This window comes from Folsomia candida, unplaced genomic scaffold (genome assembly GCF_002217175.1).
Source record: "Folsomia candida strain VU population unplaced genomic scaffold, ASM221717v1 Fcan01_Sc036, whole genome shotgun sequence".
NCBI lineage: Eukaryota > Metazoa > Arthropoda > Collembola > Entomobryomorpha > Isotomidae > Folsomia > Folsomia candida.
The window spans coordinates 859,374-883,770 of NW_019091228.1; the positions used below are offsets into that span (position 1 = coordinate 859,374).

Below are 24,397 nucleotides of genomic sequence, written 5' to 3' on the forward strand. Positions count from 1 at the left end.
ACTGTTCTGAGGTACTGCACCTTTTTCGTAGCATAAACAAAGTACTTAAATCGTGAAGTCTAGACAGTTACATCATCGGAATGTAAAATAATAAATGGTAAACATGTCCGCGTTATTCATACACAGTTCCACAGTATGAAACTGACCAATGCCCATCGAATCTTAGTGAAACCAGGCTTAGCTCATGCTTATATATGTTGCTATATAAGAGCAATACTTACACTGTGTAGCCTGGTCAGTTCATTTAGGCATGTCCAATATATTAGGGTAGCAAAAGTCACCTTCACAGCATAAAATGGACCAATGACAGCGGACTCGCAAGCGTGTAAGCGTCCTTGGCTCACGGACCCAAATTGTTGTACTAGGTAGTACCTAGACTATGTAGTCTAGACACGTACGTCATGGGGATGTCCAGCAGTAAATGGTAAGCATGCTCACTTTGTCCATTCATAATTTCGCAGTATGAAACACACCAATGCCAACCGAGTCCTGGTGCTGTCCTCACCTGATGCACCTATTGTGTCATATAAGCTCAATTCCAAAACCGTGGCGGCTGGTCAGTTACATAATAAGCATGCTACACAGTATTGGTCAACCACTTCAACACTACACATCTTCACAGCATGGAACTGACCACTGTGAAACGAGTCTGTAATACATAACAATGTTTATTGTTGAGATAACCTTCATCGTGTACATTTCTTATCTGTTATGTACGCATCCACAATTCCGTAAATGTTCAGTGCCGTGTTTATGTACAATGCATCAATCAGACTGCACTCACAAACAACAAAGCACTTGAAATCAAAGACAGGTTCATTTTGATTAATTTTATAAAGGCAGTCCGGAACAAAAAGAAATTTCGAGCATTCACAACCGGTTCAGAGATTTTGTGTAATACATGAGAATTTGAAGGTCTCTCTTTCGAGAATTTTTAAAATCTATCTGGTTAATTATTTTACCAATTTGAAATTTGCGACTTATTTCTACTTATGAGAACCATTGTACTACATATGTTTAACCAGATTAAGACTTATTATTTAATTTACACCGGGTGAAAATAAAAATCCCTAGTCTGAAGAGACTTATACCCAGTGTAACGTGGACCTGATATAATGACGTAGCCCGTGCTACAAGAGGAGTCATCTCTTATAATGACTAATAATAAGTGCGTAACACGATGTGCATGTTTCCATGGTACATTGTACATATTAACAGATAAGAAAAATAATTAATTGTGGCATTTGTTAGGTCACAACTCAATTGCTCTGTTTACCATCAAGAGTGAGGCCAATCTGCCCTTGTCTGCGGTTTCAGACAAGGACCGAATCTAATCAACAATATACCAATGCCACAATTCGGTTATGCAAGTTGTTATTTATGGTTTTTTGATTGAGAAATAATGCCATATATGTGGAACGCATATTAATCCGTGGGCAGATAATTCAACCGTGCTAACCAATCGGACTGGACCTGAACCCAAAAATTTCGACCCCCACTACTCCAATTGTGAAAACATTCCAATTCTCGCTCCTGGTTCTGCGTAATCTCATAACCTGGTCAACAATCATTCCGTTGTGGAAGCTACAGCTCGGCTCGTATCACATATAGACAATATTGAGATGAATGGACAAATGGATCAAGCCTCATATTACGTCACTTTGTTATACATTTATGTATGTAGGTAGACAGACACAAAGTTGCAAAGCAACCTATGCAAGCTAACCTATCTACACATATCTTAACCCAGTAATGCTTTGTAAGACTTATATAACCGCAACCTTTGCTTATAACGTAACGCACGTATTGGGTCATGCTTCACTTACAACGAGAAAAATTACTGATCAGTCATATGTAGGCATGTTACATGCAGTATGAGTCCCCAATTACGTGCAAAATAAAAACTTTAAACATTGTCACTGACAAGAAAAATAATTATCTTTTACATCGATATGTAGGCAAAGATTCGCATAATGCACTACACATAGTGTAATTATCTGCGTAAGCATGCTACCTTCACACACTTACCATACCTATTATCATACTTACTCGTGAATTTCTAGACGTTATACACTGATTTTTAATTAAAATTATACAATGTATAGTAAATTATATAATTAAGGGTAAACTTATATACTTTCCGTTAATATGGTTACGCTTAAAGAATTGCGATGCAAGGGTCCTTGAGTAGGTAATAAAACGACGTGATTTAGCCATTGAAATTTTAATTGCTGGTTTATATCGTTTGAGAACTTCCCCAATTCCAAAACCCTCTGCTCCGGTTACTCCTGTACCGTTGTATGTCTTGGGGTGTTAGACGACATATTAAAAGGGACGCAACAAAATTACAACTTTCAAAATCCGAAATATAAATTTGAGCCAACGACATGGGTTCAAGGTAAATTGTTTTGCAATTTTTTAAAATAAAAAAACCCTTGACTTGATATGTCCTTACTCAGGCCAATTTGTGGTTATCACTCAATCCTACTTTTTTGTATGAAATTTTATGGATGCATTTCAAAAGTTTTAAAAATTTAGATTGATTTTTCCAATTTATATTAACTTTCTTCCAGTAATAAACAATTCGCAGGCTGTTTAATAAATCTCAGCTCAATACGAAAATTTCAAAAATCAATAAGTCACCAAATGGGGTCCCTCCGGATGACAATTTTTGTAATTTTACTCTATATTCTTTCATTAGAACGAATTATCAACTTTTGTATAAAATCTCAACTTTCTACGACAATTTTTAAATTTTGGTGCATAATACCTCAGTCATCATCTATATGCCCCCACCCATCATCCACTTGACCGATTTCGCCCATCTTCGAACTTAACTCATTTCCTCATTTCACCCACACTCCACATGTGCAAAATTTCAAGTCGATCGGATTAGTTTTACGACAGTTATCGCAAGATAAACAGACGGAGAGATAGACAGACAGACCGACGTGATGGGTACATAACGTTCTGTTTCGGGCTTAAAATTGAGTAAAACTATTGAAGCCCTTAAGTAGTTTAAGGAGCATTAATTTTCGCTTAATTTAATTTTAGACTCGACGCCATAATTTCCGAGGTTCAATTCACCATCAACGGAAAGAAATACTATGGTAAATCTTTTAAGATATTTGTTTCAGGGTTGATACTAACATGTTGCGTACGCCTAGCCACGAAGTACAATGCCATTTTATTTTAGTATCCTCAGGTGGGGGAATAACCACCTCCAAAATGTTGGTAGGTTTCATCCGGGATACGGCTCAATTGAAGGGGACGAAAACGATGTGCCAAGAAGGTGGCTGTGGAGCTTGTGTTGTCACAGCTCGCCTACCAAATGGAGACATCAAAGCAATAAACTCTGTAAGCCATGAAATTTTTTACGTTCGTAAAACACGTAATTATCGAAAATGCGGTTGCAAAATTTGGTTGACTTGATTACTATATTTGTTTTATAAAACAAAAATACAGTGCTTAACTCCCGTCTTGAGTTGTAATGGTTGGGATATATACACCGTAGAATTTCTTGGGAACAAGAAGACCGGGTATCACGAAATTCAACGCAAAATGGTGTATCACTCCGGAACGCAGTGTGGATTTTGTTCGCCTGGCATGGTAATGAATATGTACAGGTGAGTCAGAATTTTTTTCAGCGGTATTCATTTTTCACAAGCTCTAGTAAAAGTTTAAAGAAAATTTATTGAAAGATGAGTAAAAAATTTCATTTCTATCATTTCTATATTTCATATATCATTTCTTCAAATGATAGAATCATTTCTCTAAAATTTGTCCAGATGCTACATCGATGTTAGAAAAAATTTTCCACAATTTTGTTACTCAATTATGACTTAGTTTTAAAACATAGTATTACAAATAATCATTCTACGTTTTTGATTTTAGCATGATGGAAAATAAGGATTAATCCGTAACCGTGGCGGATATTGAGGATGGTTTTGACGGAAATATTTGCCGCTGTACCGGTTATCGCTCAATCTTGGATGAAATCTATGGCGACGGACGCTCCGGACGAGCTAAAGATGGACGATGGTACCGTATCGTGTATTCCAGCGTCGGATTGTCACGTTTCAAAACATTCGCCATCCACTATTGGTTCTGATAAAAACGGAAATGGAGAAAGGTGGTGCGGAGTATTGAACACTTGCTACAAGACAAATGGGGTAATCAAAGATGACGATCCACGCGTTCACATGAAATTATCCCGGAGCGACGAATGGGTCCAACCAAAGAATATTGCAGATTTCTTCACAGTAATCAGGACGACATTGGAGAAAGGAAAAATGTATCGATTAATAGCTGGAAATACCGGATCGGGTGAGAATGCTACTTATTTACAGGCTTGGTTATAACTATCGGCGGAAACAAACTATATTTTTACCGGTTTCGACTACCAACCAAATTTATTAGTTAGTGTGAAATATTGGCGACAAATTTCCGCCTCTCGGCATTAAGAATTAATATATGTCATTGTTTTGCAATTGATTTTTTATTTATTTATATTTCAGGAGTGTACCCACCTGCCAATGCTCAAACTACCATCGACATTACTGCTTTGCCACTGTACAAATGTTCCATTGAAGGAGACACCCTCAAACTCGGGGGATGTATTCCGCTCGCAAAAATGATTGACTTTCTTCGGACTTTGGATTCTGACCAGTTTGCCTATGCAGAGCCGATAGCTAAGCATTTGTCGAGGGTGGCCAATACGCCGATAAGAAATGTATTATATAGTTTATAGATAAATGTATTTGAATATATCCTAATCTGTCAAAACATTTCATGCAGCGAATGCAAAACAATTTTAAATTGAAATTTTTAAAAATGTTTGCTTTTTTTTAATTATGTGTCAGAATCATTTAAACAATTTTAGGTAATGAACAAAAATTGTTGCAGTACTAACAATTGAAATGTTAAGTACATATATACTTTATATTTAGTTCATATTAAGTTTCTGATATGTAGAGGGTGCTTTAGAATTAACGCAACTGTTTTCATATGCACGAAACTAAGGGATATCAGTTTGCCCCAAATTCGAAATCACCGTAGTCATGTAGCACATACATCTATCGTGTAAAATCCGAAAACCGGAAGTCGATATCTCTTACCGTTCCAAAATGAGGTCACAAACCACCGAGCAACTAACAAAAGCTAACTGCCACTACTACGAAAAAGTGGTTACGCGCTCCAAGAAATTGAGCTGTAGTCACCTTAAAAATCAACTAATTCAAAAACCGACAATTTGGCATACACTACGTAGGTATGCGCTACAAAAAACTGCTAGTCACAAAAAAATATCTGGTCGGCCCATTCGTGTGGCAGCCCCAGAAACGGTAAGACTCGTACAAACAGAAATCTGGAATGTCGAAGCGAAATTCGATTAAGTACTAGAAGTTATCGCCTAACATAATACATTATTTTAAAGCTTAGAAGTTGTACATCAAATCTTATAAGGTTTTATAAGCATATATATATAATGAGAAGTAAAATAAATGAAGCAAGCACGACGGCGGAAAAAAGACTCGACCTGAAATAATCAAAATTGGTCGCCCCGTACAACATGATTCACTGCCCAGGTTATCAAAATGATTTTTTTTTCACATAGTACAACTACCCCACATTCAAGAAAACCATTCAAGCAAAACTAGACACTAAATCTAAGCCAAAATATCCCCATCCGCCTGTAAACGGATCAAATGCAATTAACATGGGAGAGGTAAACAACGTTCCCAAATTTTCTCCATACAAGACCTATTAAAGAATTTTTGTGTTTAAGCTGGAAAGAATATCATAGCCGAAAAAATTCAGCTAAAAGTTTGAACTTATTTTACCAAATGTGGCCAAAAATCTCAAAAAAGGTAGTTCAAAACTGTGGCGAAGCACTTTTTGGAGCATCTGACAAGCGGTCCAGATTTGGCGGAAGGGGGTGTTTGGACTATTGAAAGCAAAAAATAATTAGTTTGAACCCTGGTCTATTTCTGCCCAAAATATCGTTTAAAGAAATAAATTGCTTTATTTTATATCTGCAAGTAAAGAAAGTTGCGTTAATTCTAAAGCACCCTCTAGTTCTGGCTTTTTTAATTATTGCCAGAATCGTTTACGTAATTTTTAGTTCCATACTTACTCAAACTACGAACACGTAACTTTAATGATGAATTAATGATGAAATTTAACGATAAAAAATTTAATGATTTAATTAATTTCTTATAGAGAGCAACACCTGCAGGAAATTTAATGCTAAAATACCTCCACCCTGAATTTCCGTCCGATATGTTTACAATTTTGGAAAGTATTGGAACAAAAATAGAGATAGCTTCAATTAATGATGTCAATGGGTCAACGTTAATTCCAATTTGTAACCTCCTGGATACTAATGTTTCTATGAAGGGGAAAATCTTAACTTCCTTAATTCTGCCAAAATTAAGTGGACAAGAGTATCGATATCACAGTTATAAGGTAAATAATAACGAGATTAATTTGCTTCAGAAACCACCTAATTTGATTTTACTTTGCAGATTTCCAAACGATATCAAAATGCGCATGCGTATGTAAATGCTGGATTTCTAATTAAATTGGACACCGAATTTAATATTATTGAGAAACCAAAACTTTGCTTCGGAGGAATTTCCAAATCATTTGTTAGTCCGTTAATTGTTAGCTAAATTAGATTAGACAAATAATTTGTATCAAATATAAATGTTGATTTTATTTAGGTTCATGCAACTAATTGCGAAAATTTCTTGACTGGCAAGAGCTTACTCTCACAGGAAGTATTGAATGGAGCGTTGGACGTATTAACAGAAGAATTGAGTCCCAGTTTAGGGAATCCAGAGGGTCGTCCATGTTTTAGGAAGTGGCTTGCTAAAAACCTATTATACAAGGTATCGCTTTGATACTATTACAGTTTGTTGGTACACACCAAAAGTAAATTTTGCAAACTCTACCATTGTGTAAAATTGATTCAGCGGGGCGGAGGATTTGCTTTTTTTTGTAAATTGCAGGGATGGTCAAAATACATTTTTTCAAAATACAAAATACAAACTACAAATACACCTCGGAGCCCAAAATACATTTGTATTTTCAAAATACTTCTGTAATTTTTTTTCAAAATACATTTGTATTTTCAAAATACTTTTTTTTTGACTATTTTTTGCCAAAATACAAAATACAAAATACAGTATTTAAATACTTTTTGAAATACAAAATACAAAAATAAGTATCTAAATACTTTTTGAAATATAAAATACAGTATTTAAATACTTTAAAAATACAAAATGCTCCACGTTTTATGGATTTAGTAGATTCAAAGAATGCAATATGTTTCTTTACATTAGTTAATCTGATTTACTGATTTTAAAAAACAAGTTAAGCACAATTACATAAATTGCTCACTGCCCTTCAACGTGTATATAAAACCGTTTGTGCGACTTGAGAACAAATGTGGATGACAGTGGAATGTCTAAATTAGAATCTCTCAGATGCTAATGTGTGTCAAGAAAATCTAGCCCTTAAATGTCCACATCCTCGTTTTTCTCGTTATCAAAATTGTCCAATCCAAATACTTTAAAGGCCTCGACGAAATTACGTCTGTTGTCGGTTACCGTTTAAGACCTTTTATAAAAGTTCTTTTTTTCTCGCAGTGTGCTCATTCCACGTCTACTCGGTGGCAAGCTAGTGCGATTAACATAATTGTATTTTGGAAAAGTATTTTGTATTTTGAAGTGAAAATACATTTTTCTAATTGTAAAATACAAAATACAATTTCCTAAATTGGTTCAAAATACATTTGTATTTTCAAAACACTTAGACTATTTTGTATTTAAATACAAAATACAAAATATGTATTTTGTATTTTCAAAATACAATTGTATTTAAAATACATGTATTTTGACCATCCCTGGTAAATTGTCCCCATTTATGTGTCTGATTCAGTTACACAATTTTGAGTAAACCAAACACAAGTTTCAGCATTGTAAAGTTGCGAAATGTTGCGCTATTTTAAATATAAACGTACTTTCCAATATTCTACACGCTTAAAAATAGTTTAGTATGGGGGCGTACTAAAATTTAATTAAATATATCTGACATACATATAAGTACTTGTGCATATTTATAGGTCTTTAAATTAAAAACGCATATCGTACTTAAATAAAATGCACACAAATCTACAATCCGTCCTATATTAATAGCCGGTTTATTCATAGAAAAGAATGCACCATGCGTACTGAAACTTAATACCATTCCGTCCTATTTTTTGATGAACATGTATTGAAATCAAATGGGGAATTATGATGCAGAAAAGTGGCGGTTGAGATTTTATTCTGTAAGCGCTCTCAGAAAATCTGGCAGTAGAGCTGGAACACTCGCACGGCATGGTCGACTCGTTAAAAAAATATAACTTCAATTAAATAATTAGAAATGGAGGAAGTGCTCGAAACAACATTTGTTGTTCTCGAAGAAGAGAATTTGGAGCAGTACAAGGTTACGTTAAAAGGTATAACACAATTTGAACAAAATAACTAATCTAGCAGTTAAATTTATTGACTGTTCATAATTTTACAGAAAACTTCCTAACTGACGATATCCTGAAAAGTTTGCTCCATTCCGGGACGTTGAGCAGCACATTGGCTGAAATTATACCCCCCCTTGGTCATCGTCTTCAAATACAGGGCGGTCTTGGTAGAAAATGGCCCCTTGAAAATATTGCGGTCACAGTCAATTCATCAGGTGACATAGAACTTGCTACACACGATACGTCGGAGGTGCCGATACAGGTAAAGTGCACAATTTGTAAAAATACTTTGCCAGCCACATGGGCAGATATTTGGTGGCATTTAAAATATCAACATTTATTATTACAAAGATACTTAAACGGGAAATGTTTATTTTGTGAAAAAAGTCTGTTGAGATTCGTAGATTTTAAAAGTCACATAAATAAACATTTAGACCAATATTTGACAAACAGTAGTTTAAAATCACCTTCCGTTTTAGAGAATGAGCCTCTAGATTCAAATGTTTCTCCAGAAATAGAAACCTCAAATCCAGATGCTTCTCCTAAAATAGAAGCCCCCGCCGAATTTTCGATTCCAATAGATTTTGACAACCTGATTTTAGCAATTAAAAAGAAAGCTGTCAAATTTGTCGTACAATTAAAAAGTAGTGGCCGACTTTCGCTTTCAATTTGCAACGAAATTATTTCCAATATTTCCCAATTATTTAACGACGTAGTCAATTTTATAGGCAAATTTACTTGTAGTGAAGTTAATGATTTACCCAATTATTTAGACCAGTTGCGAAACCCTTTTGAAATGGTAAAATCAGACTATTTGCTTCAAAAATATTTAACTGATACCGGTTATTTTATTAAACCGGAAGAAGTAGTTTTGGGCTCTCGTCTTGCTACTGTAAAATTGAAGTCACAAGTTAAATTTGATAAGTATCATTATGTACCAATCACTAAAGTCTTAGAGAAAGTTCTTGCCATGCCAGGAGTCATGCGTTCTATTCTAGAAGTAAACAACGATGTACAGAATGGAGTTCTTAGTTCCCCAGTTTCTGGTAATTTGTTTAGAAATTTAATTCTGCAGTCACGAATTCCAGTAGTGTTAATCCTATTTTACTATGATGAATTAGAGGTATGCAACCCATTGGGATCACGGCGTGGCGTACATAAATTAGGAAATTGTTACTATTCAATTTTGAATGCTGCACCACAGCATGCGTCTCAATTAGAAAATATTTTCCTATGTTGTTCATTTAAGACTAAATTATTACAATCTTATCCGATCTCAAAAATTTTAGCTAAAACAGTTTCAGAATTCTCAGAGTTGTCACAAAATCCTATTTTTATTAAGTCCGACAGTTACGAAGGTGAGGTAAAAATTGTGCTAGGGCAGGTTACCGGCGACAATCTCGGCCTTCATCAGGTTTTTGGTTTCACAGAATCCTTTGTTTCAAATTATCCCTGTCGTTTTTGTAAACTTCCAAGGTATCGTTGCCTCACTTTGTGTACTGAAAATAATTTATTTCGTAGAAATATTGACAATTACCAGACAGATTTAGAGTTGAAAACTCTAAGTTTAACTGGAATAAAAATTTCCTCAATTTTTAATGATATCCCAAATTTTCATGTAACTAAAAATGTTTGTCCCGATATTATGCACGATGTCTTGGAAGGGGTGGCACCCATTAATATTAAATTGATGCTTCAAAAAATACTTTCTTCAGGTAGCCTAACTTTGGAACAAATCAATTTTAGAATAACATCATTCAATTATCAGCAACTGCAGAAAGATTGTCCTAATGAACTATCAGAGCGAATGATAATGAATTCTGACTCTTTATTAGGCCTTTCAGCAGGCGAAACATTTACCCTTTTACAAAGTTTTTGCCTGATATTTGCAGACCAGTTTTGTGAAAATGATACGCATTGGGAGTTGTTTCTAATATTCATGGAGATTATGGACATTATTATGAGTCCAGTTATCTCTGCCCAATCGCTAAGTTACTTAAAAGTCATTATTAGCGATCACCATTTTTTATATCAAAAGTTGACCAATAAGTGTTTGCGCCCAAAACATCATCATATGCTTCATTATCCTGCAGCAATAAAACAAATTGGTCCTCTTCATTATTATTGGGCAATGCGATTTGAAGCTCGTCACAAATTTTTTAAACATGTAGCAAAAATAGGGTGTAATTTTAAAAATATAACTGGTTCTGTATCAACTAGGAATCAATTATTATTAAGTTATAGGCTGATCGAAAATAAGGGATTTTCAATTGAAACGTATCCTATTTCAGAAGAAATATTCGCAAAGATTGAAATTGGTAATTTATTTGACTTTCTGCCGCACGTTAATCCTAATGATCCAATTTCGAGATTTGACCGCATTTCTGTTAAAGGGTTAAAAATATCTGTAAATGATTATCTTGCGATTGATTTCTAATCTTGCAACGAGCTTCCATTATTTGGACAAGTAATTGCTATTATTAGAATGCAGGATATATTTAGGATACTATTTAAATATCAAAAAACTTTATCTTTCTCCAAGCACTATAATGCATATAAAGTGGAGGAAAGTGAAAAATTTGACTTGAAGCAAGTAGAAGAAATTGACTTGCTCAAACCACTGTTGCATGTAAAAAGTCCAAGTTTTTTTATTTCTCTGCCTTACAAATAATTAATAATTCAATGAAATAATTACTAATGCACATTTTTCATAAGTTTCAGTACCAACTACTTCCACCCAACGCGCTACATAATTCCAGTTCAGTTGGAGATTCTCAGAATCCTTATCCAGTCTCAAGTAATAAACGATCTAGGAAGAGAAAATTATTTTATGATGAAGACAGATATCGTGGTAATTAGAAAATTCTTCTATCTATATAGGAAATATATTTATTTCATTATTTACATTATTATTAATTTTATTGCAGGACATCAAAACTCTTCTTAAGCAGCACGATATAAATACTAGAACCAATCACGGATCCCAAATTATAGGAATTGCTGACTCCAGGAACCCGTTACAACTTTCGCTGCGGAAAAAATTAGTCTCCATAACGTGCCTCGCCTTAATGAATAAGACAAGCTCCACACGCCCTAGTACAGACCAAAGACGACAATTGGCAGACTGCATAGTGGAACAATTTTTTCCATATATGACGGAGGATGAAAGATTGAATTTGAAGGTCTTATTATTATTAAATTGTCTATATAAATAGCTAGCAACCACTATGTATAAAAACGTAATATGTATGCTAATATATTTTTAAGGACGCGTTCTTTACGCCTTCCTGCACTTTCCAAAATTCAAGAGGAAAAAGGACAAGCAAACGACCATCAGGGTTCATACAATCGTATTTTGTTAACTTTTGGCAAGCTAATAAACCCATCCCAAAAATATGCAATGAGAAACTCGAGATGGCAATTGAAGGTTAGCCTAAATTGAATATGAGAATTTAAGTATATTATGGAATTAAAGATAATTAATTTAATAATTTAGACGACGAACTTAGCCAGGAGGAATTTCTGTCCATCCAAGAATGGTTGAAGGCCAATAGGGGACCCCCTGCCAAAATCTTTGAAAATCTTTGAAAAAGCGGTCTAAAATATTCCGGATAAACAAAGACAGCTTTGAAAATATTGTCTTAGCATGGCCCAGGCTTTTCGACATCGATGGCGCAGTCAGTTTTATTTACGTAACATTTTAATAGTATGCTCTAAGATAAATTTATGCTATTCAATTTCAGATTCAAAACGATTTCGATCAAATTTACCCATTGGCCTCATTTGTTTTTTAAATGGAAAGATACCGCTTCAAAATTGTTAATCTACTCAAAAAGTATTAAGAAGTGTGCAACTACCCTGACTATTGGAGAGAAAGCTGCTGAAGGTGTTGCATTTGTTGTTTTAATTTTATTTATTAACTCAGCTATATTGTTTGACTGTCGCTAATTTTTCATTATTTTTATGCTTGCAGAAAATCCATCAATTGCAGCGCTATTTTTACTAGCCTACTTGATTCGGCCAAAAAGTAAAAAGACGTCGCTTCTTGGTTCAGTTGAATCATTTATTATGGTAAATTATTTTTGTGACATGTATTGAATTTTGTAATAAATTTTTAAAATAATATACTTATTACAGGTCAATTCTGAGCCAAAATACAACGAATTTCTGGATAACAAATTGGATCTGTACCCTCAAGTGTATTTAGTTGGTAGCAAGGAATCCTTAATATTCGAAGATTTTCTGGTCATTTTCAAACGGAAAATTGTGAAATGCACAAGTGTAATGGAAGCAGTTGACTTAGCATTTAAGTCGTTCTATGTGTTTAACATTGAATTTCCGACTACATGTTACGGAGCGTGGCAATTTTTAGACTATGTAATTTATAAAATGAAGCCTATTTGTCCAGTTATGTCTAGTGTTAAGGAGTTGGCAGCATTTGTGCAGTAGAATGTAAAATTATTTATGATATTAATTTATTTAAGAATTATTTGATACGTTATTAAATTTACAATTAACGCTTACCTTGTGATAAAATCGTGATTAATTGTAATTTTCAGTACAAATATAAACTAAAATAAATTGTAATTGTTCAAATGAAACTTAAGGACGGCCTAAGATAATTGTATTGTATACATATTCTAATTCATTTCTGGCATATTTAATTTCAGTACGCATGGCATATATTTGTGAAGTCTTAAAAGATTTAGTTTGAGGACTGGCGTACTTGTATCAAGTACTTGATTTCTTGTTTACCATTGCTTCATCATATTTAAATTCATTATGTAGTTGTAACAGAACAAAGATATTGCAGAGTCTCTTGGTAAAGGGAATGTCCTTATTTTCTTTTAGTACCCACTATGTACTTCAAACCAGTGGGGACCTCTCGTAGTTACAAACTCGCTACGTATGTACTTAAATTTGAGTACGCCTACCCTTATTTACCGAGGGCATTTTTAAGCGTGTAGACAATTCTCTCCATCGTTGGCGACATGGCTTCTTGAACAATGAGATCTGGTGCCGACAACCTTATTCGCGGTATTAGTAAGGGTTTACAGACTTTCGAACAGGAAATGGGTGACTCACCGTTGTACAAACCAATCCGAAAGATTGAGGCCATTCATCAGACTTCCGGTTTGTTTTGCAGGGCACCACACGTATTTTAAAAACGAATATTTAAAATTCTTTCTTGTTTTTAACAGGAGAGGCCGAATATATCGCAGACTTGCCAACTTTACCAAACGAACTTTTCGGTGCGTTTCTTCTCAGCAAAGCTGCTAACGCAACGTTAAGAAGTATTGATGCCACTCAAGCTTTGGTATTCGTCCCGCTAAGAAATTTTTTATAAACTTACATATGTATGTATGCACAAATAAGGTTAAATTAGTATTTTTTGTCATGAAGAAACTTCCTGGCGTAGTGCAATTTTTCCAAGCGAAGGATGTTCCCGGGACGAATAACTACATGGAATTTGGAATATATGCCGGGCCACCATCCACGCCAGCCAAGGTGATTACGAATTTATATTTGTTTACATATATCCTAAATTGCTTTTTTTAGCATACGAAATTATTTTTACGATAATTTTTAAGACGGTAGTTATGACTTCTTTCCGGAAGGAGGAACCAACCTTATCTACTGAGGTTGTGAAAATGAATGAAGCAAACAAGTACGCACTAAATCGTTCCATCAGTGGAAAAGGGGTAAAGGCAAACCTTAATCAATGAATTTACATTTACAATTTGTTTCCACTTCTAACAGAAACCAAATGTATTTCTGTTCATCAGGGGGCTGACATATTTAAACGGCTGTACGACCTAGTGAAGTACAGCACGCCTACTTCACAAACCAACGAACATGCGAACAGTAATACGCCACCCGTTGACACTGTATTTGTCCAAAAGCAAGTCTCCTATTACGGACAAGCACTCGGCCTGCTACTTGCCACATCAAAGGAAGCTGCTTATGCAGCCCTTTCGTTGATAAAAGTGGAGTATGAGAATGTTCAGAAACCAAAAATTGGGTTGGAAAAGTTGTATCGGGACGCTGAAAAAGATGGCGTCCTTCTTAGCGAGCATAGTGCCTCTCCAGGGGTACAATATCATGTTAAGTCAAGTGTGCCAGACTCTGTGGGCGATACAACGCTGCGTTTTTCTAAGTAACCTATTTTGGCTGCACTCTTAATTACAATGTTACCTTGTTTGGTTAACTTAATAAAGAATGCAGTTTATTAATAAAAGAGGAAGGTTGGTTTTAACAGGTAAATCGGTTTTTGAGAAAATTTATGTGCAATAGATAATAAGAGGATCTTTTAAAAATGGGAGAAAATACCACTACCACATGGAGTTGCAGTCATGCCTCTGCATCCTGCGGGAAGCCTGTCTCGATGTATATGCTGGAACGCAGTGGATGGACCACACCCAATACGTCGTGGCTTCGGTGCTCAATATTCCACATAATAAGTAAGTTTGCAGAATGCAGCAAATAAATTTCATAACTTTAATTGTCTTCTCGTTGACTGGACAGAGTAAACGTGCAAGTACGCCGTCTTGGGGGCGGATTTGGTGCTAAATTAACCAGAAATGCGGCCGTCTCTGCAGCATGTGCACTTGCCGCGTATCACACTGGAAAACCTGTTAGGGTGTCGCTAACAATGGAAGAAAATATGGCGCTCATAGGGAAACGGACAGACTACTTTACAGATTACCAGGCAAATAATAATAAACTAAATATAACCACTTTTTGAAAAGTAGAAACAAAAGTCCAAATGTATCTTAATTTGATAATCCTCCAATTATTTAATGAGTCTGATAACTCTACAATTTACGTTATATTTTTCTAGGTGGACGTTACAAACAACGGTAAAATTGTATCTCTTGACGCCAACATTGCATGCGGAACAGGATTCACTTCAACTGAGTCCCACAACGCCGCATTTTGTATTCCGTTCGTCCAAAACGCGTACGCATGCGATGGATGGAAACTAACACCGCTGAACTTCACGTCGAACACTGCGTCAAGTGTTCGAGGGCCAGGTTGGTTTACTTATCTTTAAAATTTCCAAAAATTATTTAAATTACAACCACCACAAGGTCTAATTCGTCATATCATTTTAATAATACTGCGTATACTTTTTAGGGAGCGTAAACGGCGATGCTCTTATCGAAAATATCATGGACCACATTGCCTTCACTTTAAAGAAGGATCCACTAGACGTACGGAGTGTCAATTACGCCGCCATAGGAGACTCGTACATTACTTCGGGAAACATAACTGACGAGAATAAAATTCCAATAATGATGCAGAAAATTCTAGCTGACTCGAACTATCGTGAAAGAAGGAGAACTGTTGACGAATTTAACTCGGTAAATTTTTACCCTGTATTAAAGTTCGTAATTAGTTTTTATGTACAATATGCAAGTCTTTTAACGGACACGTCCATCCGCCATCACCGAAATTTCTTAAAATCAAGTCATGCTTAATCATTTTTTTTCTTTGGGAATTTATTTTACGTATCTGGATGATGAATTTGGAGCGATTAAATTGACAATAGATTTTTATTTTTATTAGAAAAACCGATGGAAGAAACGCGGCCTTTCCGCTATTCCTGTAAAATTTTTGATAGAATATCTAGGCGCGAAATTCACAGTTTTCATTGCAATTTATCACTTTGACGGGACCGTGGCCGTGTCACACCTGGGAATCGAGATGGGTCAAGGAATCAATACAAAAGTGGGACAAACTGTGGCACACGCGTTGGGAATTTCAATTGACTTCATTCAATTTAAACCAAGCAATAACTTAACCGGGGCAAATTCTTTCCTTTCCGGGGCGTCCTTCACGTCGGAACTTTGTTGCTATGTAAATACAATCACATATTTGTTTATATGTAAGTATTCACGTAACTTTTCATTTATTTGTAACTTATTTTCAGGGTGCTTTGAAGGCTTGCGAAATTCTAAAAACCAGAATGGCCCCTTATCAAGATGCCTCAAATCCTCTTTCGTGGGTTGACTTGGTTAAGAAATGTTACACTGAACACGTCGACCTGGCTGCTTCGTACATGTGAGAAATATTATACTTAAATAATTACGTAAAGTATTCTAAATCCAGAGTCATGTTAATTTGATAACCAGCACAGTTTACTATGTAGTTGGTATACTTTATTTGACAAAAGTTTCAGTCATTTTTCAGTAAAGGAATAGTTCTTAGTTTGTAGAGTGTAAAACAAAGAAAACTCGACTATAAATAATTTAATATCCATAATAATAAATGTAATTTGTAACATTAATCTTATACGTGTATATATGTACATAATATGCAGGTATACATAATTTAAAATATATCTCATCTATCGAAATTCCTTTAATTCAGGCAAAATCCCAACGATGAGGTCGGAAGTGAGCCCTCAGTCACGGAAACGATTCAATATCCGGTGTGGATCGTGTGTGCGGCAGAAGTTGAAATTGATGTTCTAACTGGAGAAAATCGAGTAATAAGTTAGGCGTTTTATTAAGTGTCCAGATATTGTACACATAATTGTACACATATTGTGAAGGGGCAGAAAATTACATGTTCGCAAATATGTATGTGTAGATCATTCGAGTCGATATTTTGCAAGATGTCGGGAAAAGTTCGAGTCCCCACGTCGACATTGGCCAAATTAAGGGTGCCTTCGTCATGGGGTTGGGATTCTTTACGACGGAGGAAATAATCCATGACGAAACGACGGGCGAACTTTTGACGACTAGAAGCTGGGTATGTTCAAATTTATGCTTGTCATTGGTAATGTATTTATTTACATTTCCAATACTTATGTATATGAAATAGATGCATATCACATATTTAAAATAATGCTGCCCTTTTAAAAAATAGAATTTAGACTGCCCTTACTTTTCAAAAGAGTACTATTACTGATGTTTAACAGTGTACATATTTAATTTTTTAGATGGTCGCTTATTTATATCGTGAAAATGTTTGCACTTTGCAGAATTACAAGCCTCCCCAGACGAAATGCATTCCAGAGGATTTCCGCATCACAATTCTTCCGAATTCGCCAAACCCACATGGTGTCCTCCGTTCGAAAGGTGTGTACATATATATGTATACATCACTCTGAGAAATCCAGTATTAAAATATTACCAAGCGGTATTCCCATGTATATGTCTAACATACCAAAGGGCGCTTTCGCTGGTGGTGACCAATTTGTCGTTGAATAACCCCGGAACGGTTTGTCGTAGTGGGTCAAAATTTTGAACAGACGAGCATGTTATTCTCAGATAGGGGTGTGCAAAATTTCAACTCTCTACTTTCAAAACTGCCTCTCCCACAGCCCCCAGAAGCTGAGACAGTCATTCCAACTTTTTCCAAACTCCGTCTAAAAAATTCGGTCCCCACAGAAAGATTTTCTTTTCATCTATCTGAACTCAAACAAGTCGATTTGACTTATATCAGGGGATTGTACAGGTATTTCACTATTCAAAATGATTTTTATCCCCAATATACCCTCAAGGTCCTTTGCATAATCTTGGGTCAACTTTACCGTCTAGGAAGACACTGCGTCACGATGAAAAATCACCTTATTTATTTTTTTTACCATACAATTGAAAAAAATGCTTTTATAAAAGTGGTTTTAATACACGGTCCACATCATACTTTACAGATATCTTCACTTTTTGCGGGACTTTGATAAGTGGGATGACACCACGACCCGACATTGCACCCACCACCATAAATTGTTTTAAAAAGTCCTCCTTACAAAAAAGCACCAACTTGCGTGAATTGTTTTCGGCATTTGTAGTGTGGTAAGCTCTTCGAACCAAATTAGTAACTTATAGAGAAATTAGTGCTTCGTCAAATTTCACCAATAACTTACTCTGATTCCTCTGATCAGCTGATGCACACGAGTTTTCCGACCAAGTCGTTTCTTCAAAATCGTAGTTTCTTTTTTCACTCAACGCTTAGACCCCCCAACCTTACGGTAAATTTCCTTTTGGGTGGGTGGATTGTCTTTTGAGGTCAATAGGTAAATTTTGCTCAGCACGGTCGGAATTAACACTTTTTTTGCCTTCTTCTAGGGGGTGGTGGTTGCCCACTACTCAAAATTTCTCGCTTTTCACCTATATTTATCAATACCTGATTGATTCAAGATTTCGAAAATGTTTTCCCTTCACTTTTTAGATGTTTTGTTATTCGGCTGTGCGAGTATTTAAGTTTGGAAACAGTTTTTATGCGTGTCTCAAGTTCTGGGGGCTGTGGGGGAGGTATTTTTGAAAGTAGAGAGTTGAAATTTTGCACACCCCTATCTGAGAATAACATACTCGTCTGTTCAAAATTTTGACCCGTTACGACAAACCGTTCCGGGGTTATTCAATGACAAATTCGTCACCACCAGCGAAAGCGCCCTTTGGTACATAGTGGTTTAATACCAAGTGGTACTAACTTTGCTTCCAAGAAATCAATGCCCGCGTGATAATACCAGATTTCTAATTGATATCCAACTGTTTATTTAATTCACTAATTATTAAATTAAAATGCTAAAATATATATTTATGTATTTAAATACCCAACAGCAACGGGGGAACCCAGTTTGGTGGCGAGTTTTAGCGTCGTGCTGGCCCTGAAGGACGCCATCTATTCGGCACGAAGGGACGCGGGATGCCTGGACTGGTTCCGTTTGGACACACCCGTCACACCGGAAGATATAGTGCGAAGTTGCTTGGTCGAAGGGACAAGATATGAGTTGTGAACTAATTAAGTTTAATTAACACGCGTGGTTACCATATTGTTAATTTTTTGCCTTCTCCAGTTACATATAATCATCAGAACGTAGAATATACATACATAATAATAAATAAATTTATTATTATATACTTATGATGGTTTTAATAAATACTTGTTCAAATATGAGACCAATGCTCTTTGAAATTAAAATTGTACACGTAGCACGAATGTGAATTGTGAAATTCTTCTTAAATTTATGTACCGTAAATACTCTATTTATAGCCGGGGCTAAAATCCAAAATTGAGTGTCGCAGACCCGGCTATAATTGGAGACCGGCTATAAATAGAGACCCGGCTAAATTTTACTTTGGTTATAATTTGGATTTCAAATTTCAAATTTTGAAACAATATAAGTTCAGCTTACACAATTTGAGTAATGATTTTCCAGTTTAAGCAATTAACAAAAGATCCTATAAGCACACCGGTAGATTTTCTAAGGCTGAGAGGCTGGAAATACAGAGACATTATGCGAAGCCGTAATTTGACACCCGGTCATAATTAGGGACCCGGCTATAATTAAAGACCCGGCTAAAATTTTGAAATCTTGGTCTCTAGACCCGGCTATATTTGGAGACCGGCTGTAATTAGAATAGGGCTATAAATAGAGGTTTTACGGTATGTTCTCAAAATAAGAAAAAGGAAAATAAGTAATTTAATTGTGGCCTTAATTTATTTACATACCGTAAAAACTCAAATAGTAGTCGTTGCTCAAATAGTAGCCCTGCGTTTTTTCATAATTTTATAAATAGTGACCTTGCCCAAATAGTAGCCCTGCTCAAATAGTAGCCCTGATCAAATAGTAGCCCTGCACAAATAGTAGCCTTATACGAATTATAGCCGTGCATCAACTTAACCACACATCTTCTAGAGGGTGTTCCGGAAGTAATGCAACTTTGGTCAAATGCACATATAAACTCAACGAATGAATTTTTTAAAGTCTAAAGTAAAGAATTTTGGTCAGAAAAGGTTAAAGCTAATTAAGTTTTGCTTCCAATGGTCCGTACACCCCTTCCGCCAAATTTGGAGACGTTTTTGTTGGGCGCTCACAATTAGTGCTTCGCCACTGTTTTTGGTCACCTTTCTTGAGATTTTTGACCACATGTGTTGAAATAAGTTCAAATTTTTGACTGAAGTTTTTCGATTACAATATTTTTTCTAGGATAGGAACTAAAATTTTTCAATAGGTCTTGTATTTGGCAAATTTGGGAACGTTCACCTCTCCCATGTTAATTGCATTTGATCCGTTTTAAGGCGGAGCGTGATACTTTGGCTTATATTTAATTTCCAGTTTTGCATAAATGGTTTTCTTGAAGGTGGGAGAGTTGTACTATGTGCAAATAAAAGCATTTTGATAATCTGAGCAGTAAATCGTCTTGTACAGGACGATCAATTTTGGTTAATTTTAATTACTTCAGGTCAAGGATTTTTTCTGCCCTCCTGCTTGCTACTTTTATTTTACTCTTGACTATATTTATAAGCTTCTAGAACCTTCTAGGATTTGATGTCCAACTTCTAAGCTTTCAAATAATGTATGGTGTTCTGTGAGAACTTCAAGTACTTCAGCGAATGTCGCTCCGACATAACAAATTTCTATCTACACGAAGTTTATTACTTTCGGGGCTGCCACACGAATGTACCGACCAGATATTTTTTGCGATTAGTCGTTTTTTTGCAGCTCATACCTTAGTATAACACAACAAATCGTCACTTTTGGAATTTCTTATTTTTTAAAGTGAACACAGCTCAATTTCTTGGAGCGCGTAACCACTTTTTCGAGGTAGTGGCAGACGATGGTTGCGAGTTGCTTGGTGGTATTTGACCTCATTTTGGAACGGATAGAGATATCGACTTCTGGTTTTCGGATTCTACTAGATAAATGTGTGGACTACAATATTCACCCAATTTCGAATTTGGGGCAAATTGATACCCTTGCATATGTGCATTTTACCAAAGTTGCATTACTTCCGGAACACCCTCTAGCCAGGTCATTTAAGTAATTCAATTATAATTCAATTTAATCGCAATTACATACAAAAAATCGAAGTGAACACGAAATTCGACTCATCGAAGAAATTGATTAAGAGCAGGTTTAAACAATAGAATTGTCATAGACTGCGATTTTAGGGGAGAAATTAGTGCTGTTAGTAAAATTGAATTTGAGCTTGACTCTGGAAACAAAATTCAATAGCTGTGTGCAAATAGTAGCCGTGCATCTTTCGGTAATTTTATAAATAGTGACCTTGCCCAAATAGTAGCCTTGCTCAAATAGTAGCCGGGTCCCAGACACCGATTTTGTAAATAGTAGCCCCCGGCTACTATTTGAGTTTTTACGGTATGTACACGTTGATCGAGATTTACAAGAAATAAAGTGTTATCTTTTTAGAATAGAAATAATCACCCTTTGGTAAACTCCACGTAACAAATATGATGCTCAAATTACCTATAAATGATAGCTTGAGGTGGTGTTATTCAAAAATATAAATTGTCTCGCCTCTATTTACATTTCCCTTAAAAAGGACATGCGTTAATTTTAAGTGTGAAGCTTAATTAATCATTAAAATATATCTTCACACATGTGAATATACTATTCCACAACCCTGGTCACCAATTAGTTATTTCCTCGGGTCTACTTTATCAGGCAATTCATTTATCCGAGTCATCGGATTCGAAGCAACTTCAGCTACCTGGTGCCAAAGATTTTGAATAAAAATATTCTAATAACACACTTAATCTTTTTCTTAATCTTAATCCGTTTGACCCGCCAAGTACAAAATTTTCCGTAACTCAATGATTCCAATCAACACGGATGAACCAATTACCGCCCCACACAATATAAACAGGGTGCAAATCGATGCGTCAAGTCCTACTGGAGTGTCTTTACGTTTTGGTATAGCCATCATTGAACGAAGGGAACATTTTCTCTTCACCAACTCCAAATCTAGACGCCCTTGAATCCCCGATTCAAAAAGTGACTGAAAATATTGCGGTACTTTGGAATTACCCTCGCCTTCGAAGATATTATTTAAGATGTCTTTTCCCTTATAAAATTTTTCGATGGGAAAAGTTCCAAAATTTCCATTTTTTCTCTGAATTCAAAATTTTGCCATCAGTGCTCCATCAGCTTTGATAATACTTAATAAAATTCAAGATCTCGTAACCAAATTTCGAAATTTCCCTTTGCAAAATTTTCCATTGCATCGCGACGTTTAAACCTCACTGTGCCCTGTAAATGACTGGTAATATTTAGGTGGCATTATGTACCGTTTATTAATATCGTGGGAATGAAACACATACAACTGAGACGCAAACTGCTACCAATAGTGTAGAAAATTATTACCAAATCATTACCAATACCAATACGGAGTATATATCCGACTTAACGAAATTTTTAACAGTGTGCTTAAGAGTGGTTGGAGGACTAGGAAACATAGCTGTTCATTTCATCTCACCACAATCCACAAAATCACAATCCACAAACCAATCCACCAACTACAATCCACAAATCCACAAACCACAAACCTTTCCACAAACTACAATCCACAATTCCACAAACCACAAAAAAATCTTGTCCACTTTCCACACCACAGTCCACTTTGTGGATCCACACTTTGGTTTGCACAGCTACATATGCTAATTACTAGTAATTACATACATAATTAAACACGTGTTTCAGAATTTTTCATAATGATCAGTTGCAACGAAGTTATAACGTTATACGTGAGCGACAATTCGCATTTTTACAGCGAAATTTTAAGATCCAAATTCCCGCTTACGGATTATAACATGGTTTTCAGTGTGCATTTTGAAAAATCATGAAACGTGTGTTTAACTATTTATCTAAGGCTATATTATTCACAAGAATGCCTCAAAACTTAACCATAACTATAAACTACAGACCTGTCCACATGGTGGACCAGTCTGTGGCTTTGTGGATTGTAGTTGTGGACTCCGCAACTACAATCCACAAACCACAAACTTTTCCACAAACTACAATCCACAAATCCACAAACCACAAACCCTTCCACAAACTACAATCCACAATTCCACAAACCACAAACCCTTCCACAAACTACAATCCACAATTCCACAAACCACAAAAATATCGTGTCCACTTTCCACACCACAGTCCACTTTGTGGATCCACACTGTGGTTTGAACAGCTATGCTAGGAAATCAGGGTTTTTGCCTTACATACATATGTAGATAATTTATTGACGGGCCCTCATTATTCATGAAATAACAAATCAGACGTATTTATAAAAAAATTTCGATTACTAGAATTAGAAAACTCTTTTTTTTGAGTTTTGGGAATCGGTTGTACATACATGAATATAAAATTGGAAAAATGTAATTTGGATCAATTAAAAAAATCTTAGTTACCCTGTTCTTCTGGAAATGCCTGTGAAATTAATATTAAATTTGGTTAACATAAAATATTATATAAATATATGCAAGATAAATAGAACTTTTTTGCAAAAATGCGAATACCTGTGCAATGGCGACGCAGACAATCACGATCAGGGCGGATATAATTTTCATGGTGAATTAGTTAAATACCTTTCTACTAAAGAAGATAAATTACTTATGTGAGAATAAAGTTGATTTGACGATGAGCAGTCGGACATGACGTGACGTTATTAAATATCAGATTTTCTTATCTTACCGACAATCTTTGCCTCGTGGAAAAAAGGTTACAAAGTGAATTTCAATTCATTCACGATTTGCAAAAAAAAACAAAAATTATTTTTCTTCTTTACACGGAATGGGAGAATAGGAACCATTCAGTTTATTCATTTGGGAATAATGTAAAGAACAATTTGCACGATATTAATGTACCACATATTCACATGCACTTACATATTCTTGCGAATTAAATTCACTGCAAATTTGTGTGGAGGACTGATAAGTATAATAAAATGGAACATACAAAATAGGTTTCGTATTTTGATGAAATATATTCAAAATGGTACATAGTTATGTTTTTTGTAGATATTTATTCAGGCACACAAAGTATTTTTGCGTTTAATGACCAATATTAATTTCATAATTGATCGTAAATAAATTTTCGCCCTATGAGCAGGGTTAAAGTAGCAA

At 35.4% G+C, this 24,397-nt stretch overlaps 2 protein-coding genes across 3 annotated transcripts; both read left to right on the forward strand.

The window, feature by feature from the left end:
* Window positions 1-3,941: 3,941 nt before the first annotated feature.
* Window positions 3,942-6,671, forward strand: LOC110860939 (probable aldehyde oxidase 1). The gene is made up of 4 exons (XM_022110053.1): window positions 3,942-4,326; window positions 4,518-4,732; window positions 6,220-6,465; window positions 6,525-6,671. Exons 1-4 carry the CDS (start codon window positions 3,942-3,944, stop codon window positions 6,669-6,671), a joined length of 993 nt encoding a protein of 330 aa, XP_021965745.1.
* A 5,346-nt stretch (window positions 6,672-12,017) lies between these two features.
* On the forward strand, window positions 12,018-13,056 carry LOC110860972. Of its 2 annotated transcripts, XM_035860775.1 has the most exons (4): window positions 12,018-12,198; window positions 12,265-12,407; window positions 12,495-12,592; window positions 12,659-13,056. In XM_035860775.1, exons 1-4 carry the CDS (start codon window positions 12,191-12,193, stop codon window positions 12,968-12,970), a joined length of 561 nt encoding a protein of 186 aa, XP_035716668.1. In that variant the 5' UTR covers window positions 12,018-12,190; the 3' UTR covers window positions 12,971-13,056. The 2 variants fall into 2 exon arrangements, with proteins under 2 accessions (XP_035716668.1, XP_035716667.1); XM_035860774.1 differs by having other exon boundaries at window positions 12,018-12,407.
* Window positions 13,057-24,397: the final 11,341 nt, after the last annotated feature.

Coding starts and splice junctions, on each gene's coding strand:
- LOC110860939 (XM_022110053.1), top strand. CDS start 3,942: ATGGTTTTGACGGAAATATTTGCCGCTGTACCGGTTATCGCTCAATCT. Junction 4,327..4,517: donor AGCTGGAAATACCGGATCGG/GTGAGAATGCTA, acceptor TTTATATTTCAG/GAGTGTACCCACCTGCCAAT. Junction 6,466..6,524: donor ATCGATATCACAGTTATAAG/GTAAATAATAAC, acceptor TTTACTTTGCAG/ATTTCCAAACGATATCAAAA.
- LOC110860972 (XM_035860774.1), top strand. CDS start 12,248: ATGCTATTCAATTTCAGATTCAAAACGATTTCGATCAAATTTACCCAT. Junction 12,408..12,494: donor TGGAGAGAAAGCTGCTGAAG/GTGTTGCATTTG, acceptor TTATGCTTGCAG/AAAATCCATCAATTGCAGCG. Junction 12,593..12,658: donor CAGTTGAATCATTTATTATG/GTAAATTATTTT, acceptor TACTTATTACAG/GTCAATTCTGAGCCAAAATA.